General features: G+C 39.7%; 1 protein-coding gene and 1 pseudogene across 1 annotated transcript in view; both read left to right on the forward strand.

The window, feature by feature from the left end:
• Window positions 1–4,294: 4,294 nt before the first annotated feature.
• Window positions 4,295–6,103, forward strand: LOC125253379 (annotated as a pseudogene).
• An 11,405-nt stretch (window positions 6,104–17,508) lies between these two features.
• Window positions 17,509–23,788, forward strand: part of LOC125252378 (3-hydroxy-3-methylglutaryl-coenzyme A reductase-like) — a 10,248-nt gene continuing 3,968 nt past the window's right edge. The window contains exons 1-15 of the mRNA XM_048165607.1: window positions 17,509–17,649; window positions 18,483–18,669; window positions 18,923–19,034; window positions 20,058–20,145; window positions 20,234–20,318; window positions 21,217–21,322; window positions 21,645–21,751; window positions 21,846–21,965; window positions 22,060–22,184; window positions 22,262–22,476; window positions 22,624–22,730; window positions 22,808–23,002; window positions 23,095–23,253; window positions 23,362–23,519; window positions 23,611–23,716. Of these exons, the coding sequence (XP_048021564.1) occupies window positions 18,502–18,669; window positions 18,923–19,034; window positions 20,058–20,145; window positions 20,234–20,318; window positions 21,217–21,322; window positions 21,645–21,751; window positions 21,846–21,965; window positions 22,060–22,184; window positions 22,262–22,476; window positions 22,624–22,730; window positions 22,808–23,002; window positions 23,095–23,253; window positions 23,362–23,519; window positions 23,611–23,716 (1,851 nt within the window). The 5' untranslated portion in view covers window positions 17,509–17,649; window positions 18,483–18,501. The remainder of the gene's footprint in view (window positions 17,650–18,482; window positions 18,670–18,922; window positions 19,035–20,057; window positions 20,146–20,233; window positions 20,319–21,216; window positions 21,323–21,644; window positions 21,752–21,845; window positions 21,966–22,059; window positions 22,185–22,261; window positions 22,477–22,623; window positions 22,731–22,807; window positions 23,003–23,094; window positions 23,254–23,361; window positions 23,520–23,610; window positions 23,717–23,788) is intronic.

A 23,788-nucleotide genomic window follows, 5' to 3' on the forward strand; every position in this document is an offset into this window, starting at 1 on the left:
AATTTAGAGTATATACGATCAGCTAAAGGACTCAATTCCAGGCAGGCTCGGTGGGCACTTTTTTTCGGTCGTTTTGATTTTACTCTATCGTACCGCCCGGGCTCCAAAAACATCAAGCCCGATTCTCTTTCTCGCATTTTTGATCCCTCCGAACGCCCGTCTACTCCCGAGTGTATTCTTCCCGAGACATTAGTGGTCTCCACTCTTACATGGGAGGTCGAATCGAAGGTACTGGCGGACTTAGTAGGGGTAACGCCTCCGCTCGCATGCCCACCGAACCGTTTGTTTGTGCCGGATGAGTCAATGTCCTGCGTCATCAAGTGGGGTCATTGTTCTAACGTGGCTTGCCATCCAGGGGTTAATCGAACCAGATTTTTGGTCAAGCAACGATTCTGGTGGCCAGGTATGGCTCGCGACATTCGCGATTTTGTTTTGGCTTGCTCGGTCTGTGCTACTGGTAAGACTTCCAACCGCCCTCCAGATGGGTTACTCCAACCGCTGTCTGTCCCTTCGAGACCCTGGTCCCATATCGCGCTAGATTTTGTGACTGCCCTCCCACCCTCCCAAGGGTTTACGGTTGTTTTGACCGTGGTGGACCGGTTCTCGAAGGCGACCCATTTTATACCCTTAGCCAAATTACCCTCTGCTAAGGAGACAGCGGTTACTGTCATTGATCATGTCTTCCGGCTTCATGGCCTCCCGGTGGATGTGGTTTCTGACAGGGGTCCCCAATTTGTGTCCAAATTCTGGCAAGAAATTTGTAAGTTGCTGGGGGCGACGGTTAGTCTTTCCTCTGGGTTCCATCCCCAGACCAATGGTCAGACCGAGAGAGCCAACCAGGATTTAGAGCGAATGTTGCGATGTTTGGCGTCCAAGAATCCTTCCTCCTGGAGCCAACAACTCTCTATGATTGAGTACGCTCACAACTCGTTACCAGTGTCTTCTACAGGCCTTTCTCCGTTTGAATGTAGCTTAGGTTACCAGCCACCTGTGTTTCCCAGTCTGGAGTCCGAAGTTGCGGTCCCCTCTGCCCACGCCTTTGTCCAGAGGTGCCGTCGCACTTGGAACAGAGCCCGCGAGACTCTGTTGCAAGTGAGGGCGCGCACCAAGGCTAAGACCGATTGCCACCGGTCAAAGCCACCCGTATACGTCGTTGGTCAAAAAGTGTGGCTTTCTACTAAGAACATTCCGCTCCGCTCCGTTGCTAATAAACTTGCTCCCAAATTCATTGGCCCGTTTACTGTCACTAAGATCATTAGTCCAGTGGCAGTCCGCCTCAAATTGCCTCCGCATACAGGAGGATTCATCCCGCCTTCCATGTGTCCAAAATTAAACCAGTTTTTCATTCACCGCTTAATCCGCCGGCGCCGGTTCCTCCACCGCCGCGTCTCGTAGACGGGGAACCTACTTATTCGGTTAATCGTATTCTGGACTCGAGGCGGAGGGGACGCGGATTCCAGTACTTGGTGGACTGGGAAGGTTACGGTCCGGAGGAGAGAAGTTGGGTACCGGCTAGGGACATTCTGGATCACTCCCTTATTGATGATTACAATCGACAGGTAAGGAGTGGTGGGAACGCCGAGAGGCATTCCTAGGAGGAGGGGTACTGTCACGGTTCGCAGAGCCACTGTGTCTTTCTGTTGTCGCTGTTTCCTGTTCCTGTCTGTTTCATTGGATTACTCGTTTTGGATTACGTTCACGGATCATCACACGGACACGGACTCACCTCACGGATCACCATTCACCACGGACAGTCACCGCCCATCGAAGTCCCTGTGTTACCATCTCTCCTGCTGTCAGTGTGTTAACCGTAACTGTGTGTTTGTCTGACTTTCTTGGCGTGAAGCTCTATTAAAGAGATTAACTTGCTATTGCATCCAGTCTTCATTTCCCGTGACAAAAACTACCCAAACGCTGAGTTGTTACGTCTGACCAGGATCTGGGTAACACAAAAGCTACCCAAACACTGGGTTGTTATGTCTGACCCAGGATCTGGTAACACAAAAGCTACCCAAACACTGGGTTGTTACGTCTGACCAGGATCTGGGTAACACAAAAGCTATCCAAACGCTGGGTTGTTACGTCTGACCAGGATCTGGGTAACACAAAAGCTACCCAAACGCTAGGTTGTTACGTCTGACCCGGGATCTGGGTAACACAAAAGCTACCCAAATGCTGGGTTGTTACATCTGACCCGGGATCTGGATAACACAAAAGCTGCCCAAACGCTGGGTTGTTACGCCTGACCCAGGATCTGGTAACACAAAAACTACCCAAACGCTGGGTTGTTACGTCTGACCCAGGATCTGGTAACACAAAAACTACCCAAACGCTGGGTTGTTACGTCTGACCCGGGATCTGGGTAACACAAAAGCTACCCAAACACTGGGTTGTTACGTCTGACCAGGATCTGTGTAACACAAAAGCTACCCAAACGCTGGGTTGTTACGTCTGACCCGGGATCTGGGTAACACAAAAGCTACCCAAACGCTGGGTTGTTACGTCTGACCCAGGATCTGGGTAACACAAAAGCTACCCAAACACTGGGTTGTTACGTCTGACCCAGGATCTGGTAACACAAAAGCTACCCAAACACTGGGTTGTTACGTCTGACCCAGGATCTGGTAACACAAAAACTACCCAAACACTGGGTTGTTACGTCTGACCCAAGATCTGGTAACACAAAAGCTACCCAAACGCTGGGTTGTTACGTCTGACCCAGGATCTGGGTAACACAAAAGCTACCCAAACACTGGGTTGTTATGTCTGACCCAGGATCTGGTAACACAAAAGCTACCCAAACACTGGGTTGTTACGCCTGACCCCGGATCTGGTAACACAAAAACTACCCAAACACTGGGTTGTTACGTCTGACCCAAGATCTGGTAACACAAAAACTACCCAAACACTGGGTTGTTACGTCTGACCAGGATCTGTGTAACACAAAAGCTACCCAAACGCTGGGTTGTTACGTCTGACCCGGGATCTGGGTAACACAAAAGCTACCCAAACGCTGGGTTGTTACGTCTGACCCGGGATCTGGGTAACACAAAAGCTACCCAAACGCTGGGTTGTTATGCCTGACCCAGGATCTGGGTAACACAAAAGCTATCCAAACGCTGGGTTGTTACGTCTGACCAGGATCTGGGTAACACAAAAACTACCCAAACACTGGGTTGTTACGTCTGACCCGGGATCTGGGTAACACAAAAGCTACCCAAATGCTGGGTTGTTACGTCTGACCCAGGATCTGGGTAACACAAAAGCTACCCAAACACTGGGTTGTTACGTCTGACCCAGGATCTGGTAACACAAAAGCTACCCAAACACTGGGTTGTTACGCCTGACCCCGGATCTGGTAACACAAAAACTACCCAAACACTGGGTTGTTACGTCTGACCCAAGATCTGGTAACACAAAAACTACCCAAACGCTGGGTTGTTACGTCTGACCAGGATCTGTGTAACACAAAAGCTACCCAAACGCTGGGTTTTTACGTCTGACCCGGGATCTGGGTAACACAAAAGCTACCCAAATGCTGGGTTGTTATGCCTGACCCAGGATCTGGGTAACACAAAAGCTATCCAAACGCTGGGTTGTTACGTCTGACCAGGATCTGGGTAACACAAAAGCTACCCAAACACTGGGTTGTTACGTCTGACCCAGGATCTGGTAACACAAAAGCTACCCAAACACTGGGTTGTTACGTCTGACCCAGGATCTGGTAACACAAAAGCTACCCAAACACTGGGTTGTTACTTCTGACCAGGATCTGGTAACACAAAAGCTACCCAAACATTGGGTTGTTACATCTGACCCAGGATCTGGGTAACACAAAAGCTACCCAAACGCTGGGTTGTTACGTCTACCCAGGATCTGGTAACACGAAACACTGGGTTGTTATGCCTGGGTTGTTACGCCTGACCCAGGATCTGAGTAACACAAAAACGACCTAAACACTGGAAAAATACCCCTACCACAACCACAAAAAAAAGGACCCAAAAGGCTCAACCCAGGACTTGGGTAAAGAGTGTAGTTCCTTCACCACTTAATATGCCGATGAGTGAAACTAAATGATTCAAACTAAATCATATTCGATAATCATATTCCAAATTTGACATGTTATTTGGCTTTGTTGTCTTTTTTCAAGTTAAAAGTAAGGATTGCAAAGTTTGCAAAGACCATAATTAATCCCAAGATGCTTTATGACATCTTCAAATGATTTCCCAACTGGAAAAAAAGATGTTTTAAGATGTTCAGCTCTTCACATGCAGATACACAGCTCCAGATTTGTTAATCTGATCGTTTGCCTTTTTTTCTTTTGTCTGATTTCCCACAGCCAACAATGGATACTGAAGCCCAATGAGTACATTGTAAATTAATTTAGCCATTTTAGCATATATTTATTAATATTGTCTTATGTGCATTTTTTTTATTGCAGAAAATCATAGTTTTGTGTGATTTGAAGCAACATCCAACCTGATGGATAACATGTCTTATCCTGTGATACTGACTCTCATGGTGCCCAAAGAATCTAAATCATTCAGGCATATATACTTCACTTGTTTTTTTATCATTTATCTGCTTATATTGTCAATTAATATACGTCTTGTTATGATCATTATCATGACAAAAGCACTTCATGAACCGATGTACATATTCTTGTCTTATCTGTGTGTAAATGGGGTTTATGGAGCCACAGGATTCTACCCTAAAATTCTGTCTGATTTAATGTTGGATTCATATGTGATCTCCTCTCTCATGTGTGCTCTGCAGATCTTTGTTATTTACAGCTCTTTACTGAGTGAGTTTACAATATTAACAGTGATGTCTTATGATAGATATGTAGCCATATGCAAACCTTTAGATTATCATTCCAAAATAACTAACTTCACCTGTGTGAAATTAATTCTGTTTTCATGGATTCTTCCCAACGGCGTCTCAGCTACAGCAATCCTGTTATCATACTTGAGGCCATTTTGTAAATATCACATCGATAAATTATATTGTGACAACTGGTCAGTTGTAAAACTGTCTTGTACATCATCTTTTGTGAATAATATCTATGGATATATTTTTGCTCTTTTATTTATTAGCTGTGCAGTTATTGTCATAGTGTCCTATGTTAAAGCTGATCTCTGCATGTAAAACATCTTTAGAAAACAGAAGGAAATTCTGGCAAACGTGTCTGCCACACATGTTATCACTGATAAATTTCACTTTTGCTTTGCTTTTTGATATAACGTATAGCAGATATGGTTCAAATGACATTCCAGAGAGTCTGCGTCATTTTCTGGCTTTAGAGTTAGTTATTGTCCCTCCTGTTTTTAATCCTGTAATGTACGGGTTAAATATTAGGACAGTGCGCAGAGTTTTTTTCTCGTGTATTTCAGCAAGAGTGAATGTTTTAGAAGCTAAAAAGGCTTAAATCCTTGATAGTTACTTGATGTGCTCTACTGAAACACACATGCAAAATGGTGTCATTTGTTTTATAAATTAATTACAGCAAAATGTAAGAAAAACAAGCATGTACAAGCTGTCAATATTATTTTTATGAACATTATTGGGAATAGAATCATAAAACATTCCAGGAAAAATAAATTTGTTATGCTTTCACTTCTCCCAAATGCACTTCTCTAAATGACCAAACAAATATAATTAGAAAAGGCCTGACTTGTATAGTTTAGTACGAAAAGAGCTAAACTATTGTCAGTCTTTTGTTTGTGAGGTTTTCCTATATTTTACTTCCTTTACATCTTACTTCAATTTTACTATTTAAATATTTTACTTAAAATTATACTGCTATTTTACATGTACACCAATAATGTGATTATTTCCAATAATCAGACTTAACCCCATGTTAATCCCACTTATGCATGCGGGGCATAAGTGACATAAAATTACATATATTTAGAAAACTGACACTTGAGAGTTTACAGTTCAAGACCCACAATTACCGATCAGGCATAGCATAATAAGCACTGAGAGGTGAAGTGAATAACACTGATCATCTCTTCATCACGGCACCTGTTAGTGGGTGGATATATTAGGCAGCAAGTGAACATTTTGTCCTCAAAGTTGATGTGTTAGAAGCAGGAAAAATGGGCAAGCGTAAGGATTTGAGCGAGTTTGACAAGGGACCAAATTGTGATGGCTAGACGACTGGGTCAGAGCATCTCCAAAACTGCAGCTCTTGTGGGGTGTTCCCGGTCTGCAGTGGTCAGTATCTATCAAAAGTGCTCCAAGGAACAGTGAAGAACCGGCGACAGGGTCATGAGTGGCCGAGGCTCACTGATACACGTGGGGAGCGAAGGCTGGCCATGTGGTCCGATCCAACAGACGAGATACTGTAGCTCAAATTGATCAAGAAGTTGTGGACAGAGGTGGACAGACTCTAAAAATGTCATCATTTAGTAGATGCATTTATCAAAAGTATTTAATTCACTCTCTCTACCCTGACTGCAACATTATAATTAACTTGGGTACATCATTGGATTATTTCCTTTAACAGTATGTGTTATTTTAAAGTTCATATAGTTAAAGTTATCAATTAATATAAAACACTCTTCAAACCATATAAAAATATTTTATTTTCAGTACTATATGGAGTGTGGCTTGTTTTATTATTCAAAATTGTACATTCAGAGTATAAACTTTGCAATATTATAATCAACTGTACATTCAGATTAGTTCAAAGGTCGATACATGAAAATATGAGATTTTAAACCATTCAAATATCTATTTGCTATTTACATTATAACATCATAGTGTCACATATCCCGTGTCTCCAGAACTCCGTTTCCCATCATCCTCTTGTCTCCACACCTGCACTCACTTCCCTCGTCATCTCCCCATCATCACTGATCATCTCCACCTGGACTTCCTCGTCAGCACTCCCTATATATATGGACTCACTCTCTTGTTATACTACGTGTGTTTGGTTGTGTCTTCTCCTTTGTTATTAATAAATACCCATTAATTGTGGATCTCTGTGAACGCCTCATCTCTACTACAACACCAGCACGTAACACATAGACACCTAACCCATAATGTAAAGACAGTGTTGACCTGTTCTTTTACACCAGTTCACTAACACTGTTAAAACACAGGCAGGCATGAGTGAACCCTTTTTCATCTCCTCCAAAAATTATTTATTCCAGGATGCATTTCTGAATTAATGATTCCACCGAAATATGACGTCTTTACAGAAACGCAAAAGAAATAAATGAATAGAAGCATTCTTGGTATGTCAAACACCATATGAGGCTGTTGGCAACAAATTAGTGTGTAAATATATCATGTCACACACTGTTGCAGGTAAAAAGTACCTCAGAAAAGCTGGTGCAAATTGGTTTTATATTTTAAATCTAATGCAATGAAATTTAGTGTGGAAGGAGATCACTTTTAACACCGTGTTCACCAGCAATCAAATATGAAAGAAATAAGGGTCACTTTAACAAACTAATTTGAGACATTATGAGAGTTTTAACAAATTGGAATTTGCAACGTGGAGCACTGGGATATTTTCCTTTAAAGGGTATTAAGACTTGAGAGATATTGCATTATGAGAGTTTATGCAATTTATTCAAATTGTTTTTTCAATGTACAAGTCTGTTCCAGGAAGAGCAAGCGCACACATCACACAAGAAAACAACATATTTAAGAAGACTTCAGGGAAATCAACAATGCAAAGAAGTGTGTTTTTGGTTGTGAGGGAAAGAAACTGCTTCCCAAAGCCGTTAAGTGGATGGAGCACCATTGATGCGGGACATTTCCTTTTAAAGTGAACCCCTGGTGTTAAGACTTGTATGGCTTAATATAACGTAAATTATGTCTCTTACTGAAATATGTAGTAGAAAACCCATGAAAGATGTATGTTATTTTAAAGGTGCCATCGAATTAAAAATTGAATTTACCTCGGCATAGTTGAATAACAAGAGTTCAGTACAGTGAGTCTCAAACTCCATTGTTTCCTCCTTCTTATATAAATCTCATTTGTTTAAAAGACCTCCGAAAAACAGGCGAATCTCAACATAACACCGACTGTTACGTAACAGTCAGGATCATTAATATGTACGCCCCCAATATTTGCATATGCCAGCCCATGTTCAATGCATTAGACAAGGGCAGCCAGTATTAACGTCTGGATCTGTGCACAGCTGAATCATCAGACTAGGTAAGCAAGCAAGAACAACAGCGAAAAATAGCAGATGGAGCAATAATAACTGACATGATCCATGATAACATGATATTTTTAGTGATATTTGTAAATTGTCTTTCTAAATGTTTCGTTAGCATGTTGCTAATGTACTGTTAAATGTGGTTAAAGTTACCATCGTTTCTTACTGTATTCACGGAGACAAGAGAGTCGTCGCTATTTTCATTTTTAAACACTTGCAGTCTGTATAATTCATAAACACATCTTCATTCTTTATAAATCTCTCCAACAGTGTGTAATGTTAGCTTTAGCCCGTTAGCTGCAGCCTAGCTACTATCAAACTCATTCAGAATCAAATGTAAACATCCAAATAAATATTATACTCACATAATCCGATGTATGCATGTAGCATGCATGACGAACATCTTGTAAAGATCCATTTGAGGGTTATATTAGCTGTGTGAACTTTGTAAATGCACTGTATTATAGTCGAGAGCTCGGGGGGCAGGGGAGCGCGAGATTTAAAGGGGCCGCAGCCTGAATCAGTGCATATTTAATGATGCCCCAAAATAGGCAGTTAAAAAAATTAATAAAAAAAAAATCTATGGAGTATTTTGAGCTGAAACTTCACAGACACATTCAGGGGACACCTTAGACTTATATTACATCTTTTAAAAAAATGTTCGATGGCACCTTTAAAAAATCCACATTGTTTTATACATATTTTGGACAACGGGGGGGGGGACACAGCAAATTTTACATTGATGATGTTAAATGGTTGCACTCAGTGAGCTACTGACACTATCCTGTTGCTATTTTTAACGTAACACAACTCAAGAATATAATATATGATGCCATATTGTGCAGCTTTTGGTTGTATTTTCAGTCGAAGGGCAGCAAGAGAAGTGATGTAAGTCTTCACTGCTTTACTAGCGATTAGAAGAGAAAAGAATGGGAAGATGCCTATTGACAAATAAAACTTCCTAAAGACCTGTGTCTTTGTTCTCTCCACTTTGCCGCATTATATTAAGCCATACAAGTCTTAATACCTGTGGTTCAGTTTAAGGTCAGTTTCAATTTTTGTATTTTGTAATCTGTATAAATTACCTTCCAGATAAATACAGTGGCCAAATTTATAATTCGTCAACCAGTTACATCAACTGATAAGATTAGCCTACAAGATTAGCAGTCCGGTGAATTACATGAACAGGGTGACAGTGACAGCAGCAGCTGAGGTGGCCTGGGATGAAGTCAAATCCCGGGCCTCAAGTATGGCTCATTTCCACTGAGCAGTACGGTTCAGTTCTGTACAGTACAGTGTGATTCGGGATGGTAAACTCTGATCCGGCCTGCGTTTCCAACTCCAACAGTACCCTTACTTGATAGGCGTGGTGTAGGCCGGGAAGTAGCGATTGACATCATTCTCGTGTGTAGAAGAAAGTGACAGTAAACAACACTGGAGGACATACAGCAGCTTTCTTTGACCAAATGCTGAAGGCTGCATGGAAAAACAGCTGGAAAATAAACATAGTGTTGCAACGATATTGTGTAGTCATTACCCTTGTTGCACGCGCAAGTGACGTTTCTCTCTGTCAACATTCTGCAGTAAGTGTAGCTCCATCCTTTTAGTACCAGTACTATTGGTACTATTGTGCTAGGTACCCCAATGGAAGGGTCCCAAAAAAGAGGTATGTTACGGTTTCAGAATTAGAGTACCATTCACAACTTCTGACTAGAGTTGTCAAAAATACAGACTTCGGTACCATTCGTACTGAAATTTTAAAAATGTGATGCTTTGAGTGCTGTTGAACGGATTCGTAAACACCTTTGGTTGGCCATCATGTTGAAGTGCAGATGTGGTCACGATGAACTTCAAGTCTGGAAAGGAGCAGTGTAAAAATACATAGTCATACAGGATTGCCTTGGAGTAAATGATGACAGACATTTATTTTTGGGTGAACTATACAAACCAGGAAAAGCCTTAAACTCACCTTGGGAAAATCACAATCTATGGCCTGTTCACTTTAAGTCACTAAAATATTGGGAACAATATTATTAAAATTATTAATGTTTTCAACAGTTAGTGAATCTTTTGAGGAAAAGTTTCAGTGAGTATAGTAACATGTTGCATTTCAAATACATTTCTTACTATAAAGTGGCTCTAATTCCTTGCTGTTTCGTCTCACAGGTTTCTGGATCCCAGGAGATCCACTGGTTTGTGAATCTCTGCTCTTCAGCTGTTCTTCACGTTCTGTGTTTGAGGACAATATTTCATTAAACAAACCTCTAAACTTTTAACATGTTCTTAACTCATTACATTGATAATAATGACTGTCAAGTGACAGATAACAGATGTTATAATACTCACCAGCAGGAGGAGGACCTGCTGTGGTCTGATGATGTTCTCTGGACACTAAGAAAAATATTTAGTGCCAATATCTTAATGTTAATGCATTTAGCAATTTTTTTTTAGAAAAAAATCTATTGAATACAGTTTGCAACAGTATATAGTTCAAATATAATGCTTACTATTAGGTGGGTCTATATTGATGCTGTTTCGTCTTACAGGTTTCTGGATCCCAAGTGATCCAGTGGATTGTGAATCTTTTCTGCTCTTCAGCTCTCCTTCACGTTCATACAGAGGTCTGTCTTTGTTCTCAGACACTGTAGAAAAACAAATGATTTTCTCTAGCATTTCCTGTAGCGAATTCAGTCCACTGAAAAAATGTTTGTGATTTAAACTTGAGTGTTGTTAAATTCAAAAGGTTAGAGTGATGGAGGACACCTTTTGAGAACACAAACCTAGCAATAACCCCAGTGAACCTGGTAAATCTAAAGGTAATTAATGATTGTACATTTGTACAGATAACAAATACTAACCAGCAGGAGGAGGATCTTCTGTGGTCTGAAGATGTTCTCTGGATCTCACATCTCTGTTTCACTTCTCTCTCTCTGATCTCCAGCTCCTTCTGTCTTTCATCCAGTTGCTTTTCTCTTTTATGCACGTTTCTCTCTCTCTCATGCAGACCATCTTCTTTAACTCTTGCATCAGTCAGATTATTTTCTAGTTGTTCTTTTAACTCTTCTATTTGTCTTTGAAGTTCCCCTATGTCATCCCTTAACTGACCCTCTCTATCTCTATAATCATTCAACTCTTTTCTTAGTTTTTCCTCATAATTTTCCTGAAAATAATTGCTAGCTTTTCTGAAACACTCCAGATGTGTTGTGAAAAAACTGCTGTCTTTTCTTGCTGTCATTCTCTCTATTTCTTCAAACAATTTATTAACACTGTAGTTAGTATTTTGTAAAATGTGATATCTTCCACACATCTTCAAACAGTAGTTCTTTTTAGGATCCTTGTGTTTAGCCTGATCTATAAATAACACCATGCAATAGTCCAAGACCTCCTTCCCGAACACTTCACTGAGAGCTCGTAAAAGATAATTATCTCTTCCAGAGTTTTTCACATCTCTGTGTACTAACAGAAACGCATGAGGTCCAGGAAACAACATAGACTTGTATGACTCCATTTCATCTCTGATAGCTTTGACTCCCTTGCTGAAAACCCAGTATGATTTCAAGTGTTCCAGCCATGTGAATGGAGTTTTTAATACAGAAACCTTTCATCCACAAGCATTAGCATTCCTAGGCTCTAATTTTCCAAATTTAAATGGAGTGTTTTTGTTTCTTCTCCTAAGGATTGTGGCACATGCTTTATCCAGAAGAACATCATCTCCTCCAAGCACCATCAATCTCAGCTTTTCATTGAAGCCTGTGGATGGACCAGCTACATCTGTGAATGATTCACCTGTTAAAAAGTGAACAAAGCAAAGTCAGTAGACAAATGCATAAAAGACACTCACAGACAAATGTGTTGTGACTCAATTTTCAAGCAATTGAAATCTTCAATTATGTAAATATTCATGTGAATATTGCATAACACTGGTATACTTGGTTCCAAACAGTGACTATTTACATACATTTTTATCAAATTGGGTATAAAGACTAATGGCCACAAGTTTTAAAATGTGTATAACGTCTGGATGGATCCGTTCAGAGTCAATAAACTTTGGAGTTTTCAGAACGCTTTTAACCTGATGAACTTTGTTTGTTAATCACTAACTCGGCTCCGGACGACTGTGACTTTCGGCAGGTTTGTGGACCTGTGAGGGTAAACAGAAAACTGCAACTTCCTCACTTTGGTGACTTCAAAAGGAGCACCCCCCCCCAGAGACTGACCAGATCCACATTCCAACACCCACACACACGGGCACACACACAAAACACACACACAGACGCATACAGAAACACACAAACATACATTTTTGACTGTATATGTAAGATACAATTATGCCAACATATACCCATCCTGTATTTTGAAGCGTATGCATGTTTCCTAGTGTTTAAATGAGGGTATTTGTGCTAGTGTGCATTTAAATGATAGAATTCTGTCTGTAAACCATAACTTCTTTTATAGGCATTTCTGATGTACCGAGTTTGATCTCTCCGTAAAGCTCCGGACACGAGCTATTCACTGAGATATGTCACACAGCTGACAAATGCATTTTTCTATGTGTTTAATGATACTGTGAAGAACGCACTCCATTTCGAAATCTGATCTGATAATCATAAATCATGCAGATTAAGTCGTGAGGCCAAACAAAGGGAAAGCTTTCCCGCCAACTTTGCACCCATGTTATTGGCTACCCCACCTCAAGGAGGTGTGTCGGCTTATCTGTCATAAAAGCAAAGACGAACAATTTCTTGGTGTTCTCTCCCGATTGTCTCACGAGCATCTCGTGCACGTTTTTCCCGGACATCTCCGGTGACCACGCGCTGCCATCGCGCTCAGCTTCGGGACCGCCATCTTCCAGCGAAACTCTCTCAAGTCCTCAGTTCAAACCTTCCCGCGGAACGGAGGAAGCCAACGAACTGCACCAGCGCTAACCTGAAATTCGACACACACAACCAATGCAAGTATACTGCTGTTTCTCAATCTTAGATGATGAAACTGATTTCCGTGCTGGCTTAGGACTGGTTGTGAGTCACTTTAACGTTTTCGATCGTTTTATGCTTTGATGCTAATAGGAATATTCTCTTGGCCAGAGAATAACTCCGTTTATAATATTCTGTGAGGGGCTTAGTTTGCTGGACAAACGAACAGTTTCTCTAAATAATTATTAAACCAGAACTAATCATATATGTAATTGATTATAATTCGTTGTAATTGATTACCAATATATGTTTAATTCCCCGTTGGGTCGATATAGGAATCATAATTTATTCATAAAGCTTTATGAATTATTATATTCATATTTCATCCATAAATTGATTAATAACTGTACGAAACGCTACATCGTTACATGTGCCACACACAATAGTTCCTACACCACTGATGTAATTAATGTATAGGTAGTACAAATTCTAACATTCATTACCATTTTACTGAGTGTAAATGAAACGTGTGTCAACTTCAAAGAACTAAATGAATGTGCACCTGATTGATCTTGATCCTCTGTCATGGTGCAATATGACTCTGACAGGGTGCTACATGACAGTGAATCTAAGGGGGAAAAACAACTTGTTAATGCAACAGAAATAATTATTAAAAAAAAAAAAAAAAAAAAAAAAAAAAGACTAGATCCAAAAATGTAACTTTAAAGTACAGTGTATCTGCAGGATATTTTGTCTTCTTTAACATGACCTTTCTTCATGATTTTGGCTCAAATAGTTTAATAATCAACAGGGCCCGTATTCTTAAAGCTTCTAAGAATCCTCTCAGAAAGCTCCTAATCTAGCTTAGAAATGCCGAGCAGCTGCATCCAAGCCTTATATCACCAAGTGCAATGCAAAGCGTCGGATGCAGTGGTGTAAAGAACGCCGCCACTGGAGTCTAGAGCAGTGGAGACGTGTTCTCTGGAGTGACCAATCACACTTCTCTGTCTGGCAGTCCGATGGACGAGTCTGGGTTTGGCGGTTGCCAGGAGAACGGTACTTGCCTGACTGCATTGTGCCTAATGTGTAAAGTTTGGTGGAGGGGGATTATGGTGTGGGGTTGTTTTTCAGGGGTTGGGCTTGGCCCCTTATTTCCAGTGAAAGGAACTCTTAATGCTTCAGCATACCAAGACATTTTGGACAATTTCATGCTCCCAACTTTGTGGGAACAGTTTGGGGATGGCCCCTTCCTGTTCCAACATGACTGCGCACCAGTGCACAAAGCAAGGTCCATAAAGACATGGATGAGCGAGTTTGGTGTGGAGGAACTTGACTGCCCTGACCTCAACCCGACAGAACACCTTTGGGATGAATTAGAGCGGAGACTGTGAGCCAGGCCTTCTCGCCAACATCACTGCCTGACCTCACAAATGCGCTTCTAGAAGAATGGTCAAAAATTCCCATAAACGCACTCCTAAACCTTGAGGAAAGCCTTCCCAGAAGAGTTGAAGCTGTTATAGCTGCAAAGGGCGGGCTAACTCCATATTAAACCCTACGGATTAAGATTGGGATGTCATTAAAGTTCATGTACACGTAAAGGCAGGCATCCCAAAACTTTTGGCAATATAGTGTATGTGTCTGTGTGTGTGTATTTTATATATTTATACAGTTGCAAGAAAAAGTATGTGAACCACTTGTAGAATCTGTAAAAATGTGAATAATTTTAACAAAATAAGAGGGATAATACAAAATGCATGTTATTTTTTGTTCAGTACTGTCCTGAGTAAGATATTTTACATAAAATATGTTATATAATATATATATATATATATATATATATATATATATATATATATATATATATATATATATATATATATATATATATATATATATATTCGACAAGAAAAATAGCTGAATTTATTCATTCAAAACCATTGGTTCTTAATACTGTGTGTGGTTACCCGGATGATCTATGACTGTTGTTTTGTTTTGTGATGGTTGTTCATGAGTCTCTTGTTTGTTCTGAGCAGTTAAACTGAGCTCTGTTCTTCAGAAAAATCCTCCAGCTCCTGCAGATTCTTCAGTTTTCAAGGATTTTTTTGCATATTTGAACCCCAACGCTCACCAGCGCAGTAGTTTTGCAAATACAGTACAAGAAATCTTGATTGGAGGTGGGTAATTTTCGAAATTGTCTCATAAAGTCATAATATATACGTTGTTTTTGAATTACCGTAAAGCATTTTGTAGCTCTCGCGTGGACATGAGGCTAGATTGTGTCGGGTCGGCGCAGCTCAACTTAGTGCTGTATTCTGGCGTAGACGTGCCAGAGGGGGTTAGTGCACGCCTCAAACACACCACTACAAGTCAATTAACCATCGTAAGGATTTAGAAAACTATTTATGAAGGTAAAAAAAGTTACTTAGTTCTGCTTTAAAAAAGGTTCAAACATTCTCTGATGCTCCAGAAGGAAACACAATGCATTAAGAGCCGGGGAATTCTGAATTCTTGCAACTGTATATATATATATTTTTTTTTTTTTCATTTACCAATGCTGTTAAAGTCGTGCTTAATGTATTTGATAGGAAATGAACAGCGACATCATAAGAGATTCTGAAAGTTGTGACAGACCCAAATCATCACTGCTGCATAGTTGCATTTTTCTAGTTGTCAAATATGTTAATGTTGTAAATGTAGTAATGATTATGTCCATTTTGGCGTTATGGCATTTCTGCACTGTCTGAGATGTTAGGTATCTCTAATAAGATCGGTCACAAACATCATCCCTGCACAATGTATAGTGTCTTATTAACTCACTATCATGCATTTTGGACCTTAAGACCTTTTAAGGGTTAAGATGCTTTCTGAAAAACTTTTTTTACTAGGATTTTTATTTAATTTTAAGAGGAAACACCCACATTTCTAAGAATTTTCTTAGAATTTTGTCACTAGGAGCAACTCTTTGCGGTAAGTATAAACAAATGTGTTGGTATGCATCTTTTCATGTTCCAAAATACTACAGTTAATATACTCTAAAATACTACGAAGCATCAGAAAACAAGTAGTAATTTCTGTCAAAATGTACTGCAGCTGCCAAATTAGGCTACTTACCATCTTCTCCTATAATAAGATCTGTAATAAGAACATAAGATAGTGTTAGACTTGTACATTTATTCATAAAATACATCTATTTTTCTCATTACATTTTTTTACGATTAATCTTTTCATCTGGCATTCCAGAAATTCCTTAAGTTGTCTTTGATCATATGAACTACTGCAGTTTTCACAATCAGTTAGCTATTTTATATTAGAAGACAATTACCTATAGTTTTCATAAGTAAATCAAAAAGTTTATGTAACAGTCTTGATTCTCATTCATTCTTTGTTATTTTTCATGCCACTTTATGTCTTATCCTATATGAATCCTCAACGTTTGGTTTTGTGATTCTGGGGGTGGAAAGCTGGAGATCAAAGTCTCTCCATATGTTTGTTGTTTGTCGTTCCCTATTTACCCCTATAGAGGACGTGACAATGGTGAAGTAGCTAATGCTATTTTTCGTCATTAAAAAATAAATCTGGAAAGTCATGATATGTCAATTCATTTAATAATGATTCAGTATTTTAAAAGTTAGTACTCACTCCGTTCCCCTTCATCTCTGTGACCTGCCAAATACAAAAACAAGTAGGATTAGTCCGCAGGACCTTACGATCTACAAAAATTGCCAATGAATTCATCTTCAGTGCTCAAGTTCTCAAAGAAAGATTGAGAAAGTGAGAGTATATAGAGTTACCAACCTTTGCCTCTGCGTCTTCGTCTTCTCCCCATCATGCTGCAGAGAATGAAAAAAGGAAAGCAACAAAACATCAACTGTTAGAAAATTACAATTTCCGCAAACAGGCTTGTTTCGAAAATGAAATAAAAATCGGTTCACATTCACTAAGTGTGTAATTTGTGTGTAAAATCTGCGTATGAACGTTTTGACGAACACCATTACTTTACAACTGAAATTTATTCTTAATTTAAGATTTTTTTTATTATTATTATTATTATTATTTAGAAACAACTGAAACCACACGTAGGCCATATAATTCAATAACTAAATAAATGAAGCTGCGTAAACAGTTAAAGTCCCCCTGAAATCAAAACTTTTAAATTTTAGTATGAATTTGTTAGCCTTAAGGTTATGAATAAGTTCCAAAACAATGACAAAATTCACATTTAGGAGATATAAGCATTCAAAACTTACAGTCTCTCACTTCTGCTAAAATGGATCACGGATGTTTATGATATCACATGACACTTCAGTATCTCATCAAATCTCCTGTCCAATCATGTAGGGATGCCTTCCCTTTACACCTCATGTAGTTTGTTCCATCTCAAACTTGATTAAATAAATTAGAATGAATAATTATGTGCAATAAAGCCACCTGTTATAATTTTCCGCATCATCACGTGTCAGATGACGTCGCGGTAGTGCGCGAGCCCGTTGAGGGCGGATTACGTCAGTTACAGTCACCGTGTAACACGGACAGTGATCGGAGGAGAACAGATGAGGGTATGTAAGAATATTTCAGACATTAACATTTAATTCTGTTACTTTCATTTTTAAATCTCTTACTTAAGTCGATATATTGAGTGATCTTGACATTTGTCGGTGTTGATGTTGAATATGAGGCTCAATGACAGCTGTGACTCCTTCAGCTCAAGCTACATTAGCTTAGCATGCTGTCAGCTCATCCTTATGACAAACTTACTGAGGCTCGATATTAATAATCAGTGTAATTTAATGTGTTATAAAGGCAAAATAGTGTGTTTATGGTGACTCCGATCACTGTTATAGTTTAAATGTTTGTAAATGTGCTCATAATAATGCTAGTGAACCAACATTAGAGTTTGTCATCACTTAGCTTTCATTACTTTGCTCTTAGATATGTTTTATGTGTGAATAGTTTTGACTCCTCTTCAGTTTATTTTCATCAAAATCTTCTCATATATATTTTAAGAGATGGCATTTACCGTCTAAGTCCATAAAAATAGCTCAAGAAGAGTGTAATGTTAGTAATTGTTAACCAAAATAAAAAATTATAATGAAAAAGAGCAAAGAAAATAATTTGGAAAACATTTAGAATAGTTTATGCTGAGTAATATTAGTCATCCATCACTGTTTTGATCAAAATTGTCACTTTTTTTAGTATTTTGTTGTTTTCCACATGTTGGAAATTAGGAAAGCGTAATAAAACTGCTAAATTCAATTAAACTTTAATTCTAAACATTCATCAGTGCTGTAAATAGGCAGTATCATCTGGATATTGACAGCAGATGGCATCAGTTTTGATGTTTTATATGTTGTTATCAGGTGATGATGATGTTTATTTGCTCTGTTATCAGGTGACCCACTGAAGCCGTGATGATGCTGTCGCGTCTCTTCAGGCTGCACGGCCTGTTCGTCGCCTCTCATCCGTGGGAGGTGATTGTGGGAACGGTTGCCGTGACGATGTGTCTGATGTCCATGAACGCTTTCGCTACTAATGACCAGATGTGTGGCTGGAACCATCAGTGTCCCAAAGTACAAGAGGTACAGCGGTCAACTTTACTGGACTTCAGATGATAAGAACCATGAGCTGCTCCACTGTCCACTCACAAAATCATTGACGTAAAAGTAGATCTCTCTGTATATTTACTCAGAAGCTTTATGGCTTAGTTCTAGCTCACTTTATAGTGCTGTTAACTGCGTGATTGGGAATTATGATCTTTACAGAAGCATAACTTACAAGTGATTATATAAAACCAATATTAACATGCAGATTGTTTGTGTTGCTCATTTTTAGAAAATTCTAAGCAGTGACATGCTCATTTTAACCATCACACGATGCATAGCCATCATTTACATCTACGTCCAGTTCAAAAACCTTCGTCAGCTCGGCTCCAAATACATACTGGGTGAGTTTCTCTCTCTTTCTCTCTCTCTCTCTCTCTCTCTCTCTCTCTCTCTTTCCAGCCCATTTTTCTTCCTTAACATGATTTATTTCCAAATGAACTAGGATATTCTACAAGTAGGCATGTGACGGTATCAAATTTTCATGTTGCGATTAATTGCTGAAGCTTTTATCACGGTATACGATATTATCACAATATTGAAATAAGTTGCAAAAAGTGTTGTCATTGTATAACAGGTTTAAGAACTCTTCTTGTAATAACAAAAAGAACTCTGAATGTTTAAATAAAATAATGCAGTACACAAAAAAAAAAATATAAAGTCAAATTTTCAAACAGATTAAAGTGCAAAAGAAATAGGCTATAAAGAACAGCAGGTAACACTTTACAATAAGGTCTCATTATTTAATGCATTAACTAAGATTGAGCAACAGCTACATTTGTTACAGAAAGTATTATTTTTTGTTAATGTTAGTTAAGAAACACAACTGATCATTTTTAGTTTTATCTCAGGTCCATTAAATAAGTTCTTTTGATTTTAGTAATGTTATTAAACAGTAACTAAGAAATTAACATTAACTAAGAATAATTAATGCTTTATAAGTATTTTTCATTGTCAGTTTGGTAATAATGAATTAACATGTTAACTAATGAAGCCGTATGTCTTTAAGTTTTACTGAACAATAACAAATAATCAGAACATTTCTAATCATTAGGGCATGTTGTAGTCCAGTTTAAAATATAAAAATGATTAAGTTTGAAAATTAAATAGCCTTTTAAGTCTTTAAGTATTTGGTGCTGTGATGAACAACATTGAGATTACAAAAAAATGAATGGCTGTTTGAAGCATTTTAAAAACTTCATTAGCGCAGTTACTTTGTTTGCGGCACAAGTCTATCTACAAGACAAAACAAAAAAAGATTAGTTAAAGTTTGTCCTGGGGAATTGGATGGTCTCTATATAATTTATGATTGATCACAATTTTTGCCTGTTTATAACAAAAGCATTTATTGTTCATTTTGTGTCCAGGTATCGCTGGTCTGTTCACCATCTTCTCCAGCTTTGTGTTCAGCACTGTGGTCGTTCACTTCCTGGGCAAAGAGCTGACAGGACTGAAGTATGATCTCATCTGTCTCCCACATTCATTATCTTTCATTATCTTTCATTAGAGTTTGTCTGTAAACGGTGTCCCCATGTTCCTGCAGTGACGCTCTGCCATTCTTCCTGCTGTTGATCGATCTGTCTAAAGCCTGCACACTGGCCAAGTTCGCCCTCAGCTCAAATTCACAGGTACAGAGATATCATTTTGCTGGCAATATACATTTAAACATCATGAATATTGCTTTTTGTTTTTATTTGACCATTACTTCAAGAGCATGTAGTTTCACAATCCTTCCTGTGTGTTAGGACGGATGTTTATAGTGTTTTGGGTTTTTAAAAATGAACATTTGATTTAAGTGACTTCTTTGAACCAGTTCATGCTGTCCATATTTAAATAAATAGATTAAAAATTGATGATGCAAATCATTGGTTTGTTTGCATCATCATTGAAGTCAACACTATAAATAATGAACAAAAAATGTTTCTGTGATATTTTGATGCAAAAAATATAAACAGCTATACATATATTTCCTATCTATCTATCTATCTATCTATCTATCTATCTATCTATCTATCTATCTATCTATCTATCTATCTATCTATCTATCTATCTATCTATCTATCTATCGATCTGTCTGTCTGTCTGTCTATCTGTCTGTCTATCTATCTGTCTGTCTGTCTGTCTATCTATCTGTCTGTCTATCTGTCTGTCTGTCTGTCTGTCTGTCTGTCTATCTAAACAATGTCCAACTTCATTCTCATACATTGAGTATATACTCATGTAAAGCGACATATGTAAATCTCAACTGTTTGATTGTTTATATCACAAAATGTAACTATTACTGTATCAGCCAGCTCTAATCTGCTAAATGCAACTAGAAGTCATGAAGATATTAAGATATTATAAACATAAACATCATGATTTTCAGTAAAGCTACTTTGAAACAATGTGTATTGTGAAAAGTGCTTTACTAATTAGACTTGAATTAGTATATGCATGTATCTGTGTGAATATTGCTGTTTGTTACTATGTGCTGTTGTATTGGTGCATATGAATGTAAATAATGACTGGCCATGTGACCCACAGGAGGAGGTCAGAGAGAATATCGCTCAAGGCATGGCTATCCTGGGACCCACGTTCACGCTGGACGCAGTGGTGGAGTGTCTGGTCATCGGTGTGGGCACCATGTCTGGTACGTTAGTGCAGTGTCTCTTTCTTGCTTTCTTTACTATTATTTTCCTCCAAAGATGTTGACAAATTAAAAGCAGGGTCACTATGATAAAACCTGGATGGTTTTTGTGATCTAAGTGCGATTTCTTGGTGTGGAAAAGTCATGGAAAATGATAAAATCTTGTAAATCTTTAGGGTGAATATTTTTTACATTTTGCTCAGCTTTAAAATAATTTTTTGTCTTGGAAATGTATTGGTTAGAAGTCGCTTGAACACTTAAAAATGTCTTAATCTGGCTTTAAACTTCCTATTTATACATCTCTCACTGTCCTGTCTGTTTCCAGGTGTGCGTCAGCTGGAGATCATGTGTTGTTTCGGCTGCATGTCGGTTCTGGCCAATTACTTTGTGTTCATGACGTTCTTCCCGGCCTGTGTGTCGCTGGTGTTAGAGGTCAGTGCTGGATTTGTTTCTTGTTTAAGATGTTCTGCATTAACACATTTGTGAGTGAACATTGACCCCAGTCTCTCACCCCCGTCTCGTCCAGTTGTCCCGCGAGAGCCGTGAGGGTCGGCCCATCTGGCAGCTCAGTCATTTCGCTCGTGTCCTGGAGGAAGAAGAAGGAAACAAACCAAACCCCGTCACTCAGAGAGTCAAAATGATCATGGTGAGCTCTGACAATCACGTTTAGAGACCAACAAAAGGTCATACTCTGCTTTTCTGTACGATTTTTTTGACTGGTCTGGTTTTGTGTGCTTCAGTCTCTAGGTCTGGCGCTGGTTCACGCTCACAGTCGACTCGTGACTGAATCTCCGGCGCACAACATGAGCAGTTCAGACGTGGTTCTGCCCACACCCAACATGGAGTCCGACAGAGCCATGTCCAGGTACGAGCTGAGAAACACGGCGCTGTTTTTGCAATGATTTCGACAGTCATTTTTAATAATCTTGTCTTTCTTCTCAGTGTGGATTTGGAGCAGGTCATCACGCTCTCTCTCGCTCTCTTATTGGCGGCCAAGTACGTGTTTTTCGAGCAGGCCGAAACGGAATCCTCCCTGTCAATCAAACCTCATGTGGCCACACCCAACTGCGCCCTGACCAATAGGAGAGGAGGAGAGGACCGCTGTCAGAGGGAGTCGGCCCCGCCCAAAGCCCTGAAGGGGGTCCAAACGAATAAAGGTGAACCCCTTTAGTTCATTATTTCAGCTTTTTCCCGTTGTTCTTCCCTTTTTTTGTTGATTGATTCATTCATGTGTTTTGATTTCTGTTGTTTAATTTGTTCTTTCAATGTTTCTGATTCATTATTCTGATTTATTGATCTGTCAGATGGAGATGGACACCATGAGGAGGAAGAAGCGGATGAGTGCCGTGAGCTCCGGTCTCACCAGCGCCGCCCTGTGGACGAATGTCTCACGATACTTAAAGACCCCAAAGTAATTAATCAATCAATCACGTTAACTGATCTTAAAACATCATGTGCTTTACATGTCCCCTCTCTCTCGTCTTTAAGAGAGGAGCTCGGTTCCTGAGCAACGCTGAGGTGACGGCATTAGTGGAGTGCAGAGGTATTTTGGGATACCGTTTGGAAGCGGTGCTGGAGAGTCCAGAGAGAGGCGTGGCCATACGCAGAGAAATGCTCTCCCCCAAACTCCCGGACTTGTCCGCGCTGGAGAAGCTTCCCTACAAACACTACGACTACTCTAAGGTGCTGCTTATGATCGGCTGCAGAGCTGCTCTGGAGACCCTGAGTCACATGTGTGATGATGCGGTGTTTAAATGTCGTTTCCTCTTTCTCAGGTGATTGGCACTAACTGTGAGAACGTGATTGGCTACGTGCCTGTGCCAGTGGGTGTGGCCGGACCGCTCCTATTGGACGGGAAAGAATTCCACGTCCCCATGGCAACAACGGAAGGCTGTTTAGTGGCCAGCACCAACCGAGGATGTAGAGCCGTCACAGTGAGTCATACTTATTGTCTTCATTATTTAGTTTTTTAATGTTTTGTTCTCTCTCTGATTGTAAGTGTGTCCGTCTCCTCACTATCACATGTGTGCTTGTGTCTGCAGTTGTCAGGTGGCGTGAGCAGTCGTGTTCTCGCGGACGGGATGACCCGCGGGCCGGTGGTTCAGATGCCGTCGGCGTGTCGGGCGGCAGAGGTCAAGGGCTGGCTGGAGAGTTCAGAGGGCTTCAGTGTCATCAAACAGGCCTTCGATCACACCAGCAGGTCAGAGGTCAAAGGTCACATACAGAATAAGCCTTATATAGCACTGCCATGGGAGAGTTTCCACTGATAACTTTAGCTCTGTGTTTATCAGGTTTGCTCGTCTGGACCGGCTGCAGGTCGCTTTGGCCGGGAGGAACCTGTACATCCGCTTCCAGTCTCAGACCGGAGACGCCATGGGCATGAACATGCTGTCAAAGGTGTGTGTGATGAAGCAGAGATTACATCTGATTTATGGGGTCAAGAGTTCACACAGCATCTGAACTTCCTGC

The sequence above is a fragment of the Megalobrama amblycephala genome, linkage group LG18, assembly GCF_018812025.1.
Source record: "Megalobrama amblycephala isolate DHTTF-2021 linkage group LG18, ASM1881202v1, whole genome shotgun sequence".
Classification (NCBI taxonomy): domain Eukaryota; kingdom Metazoa; phylum Chordata; class Actinopteri; order Cypriniformes; family Xenocyprididae; genus Megalobrama; species Megalobrama amblycephala.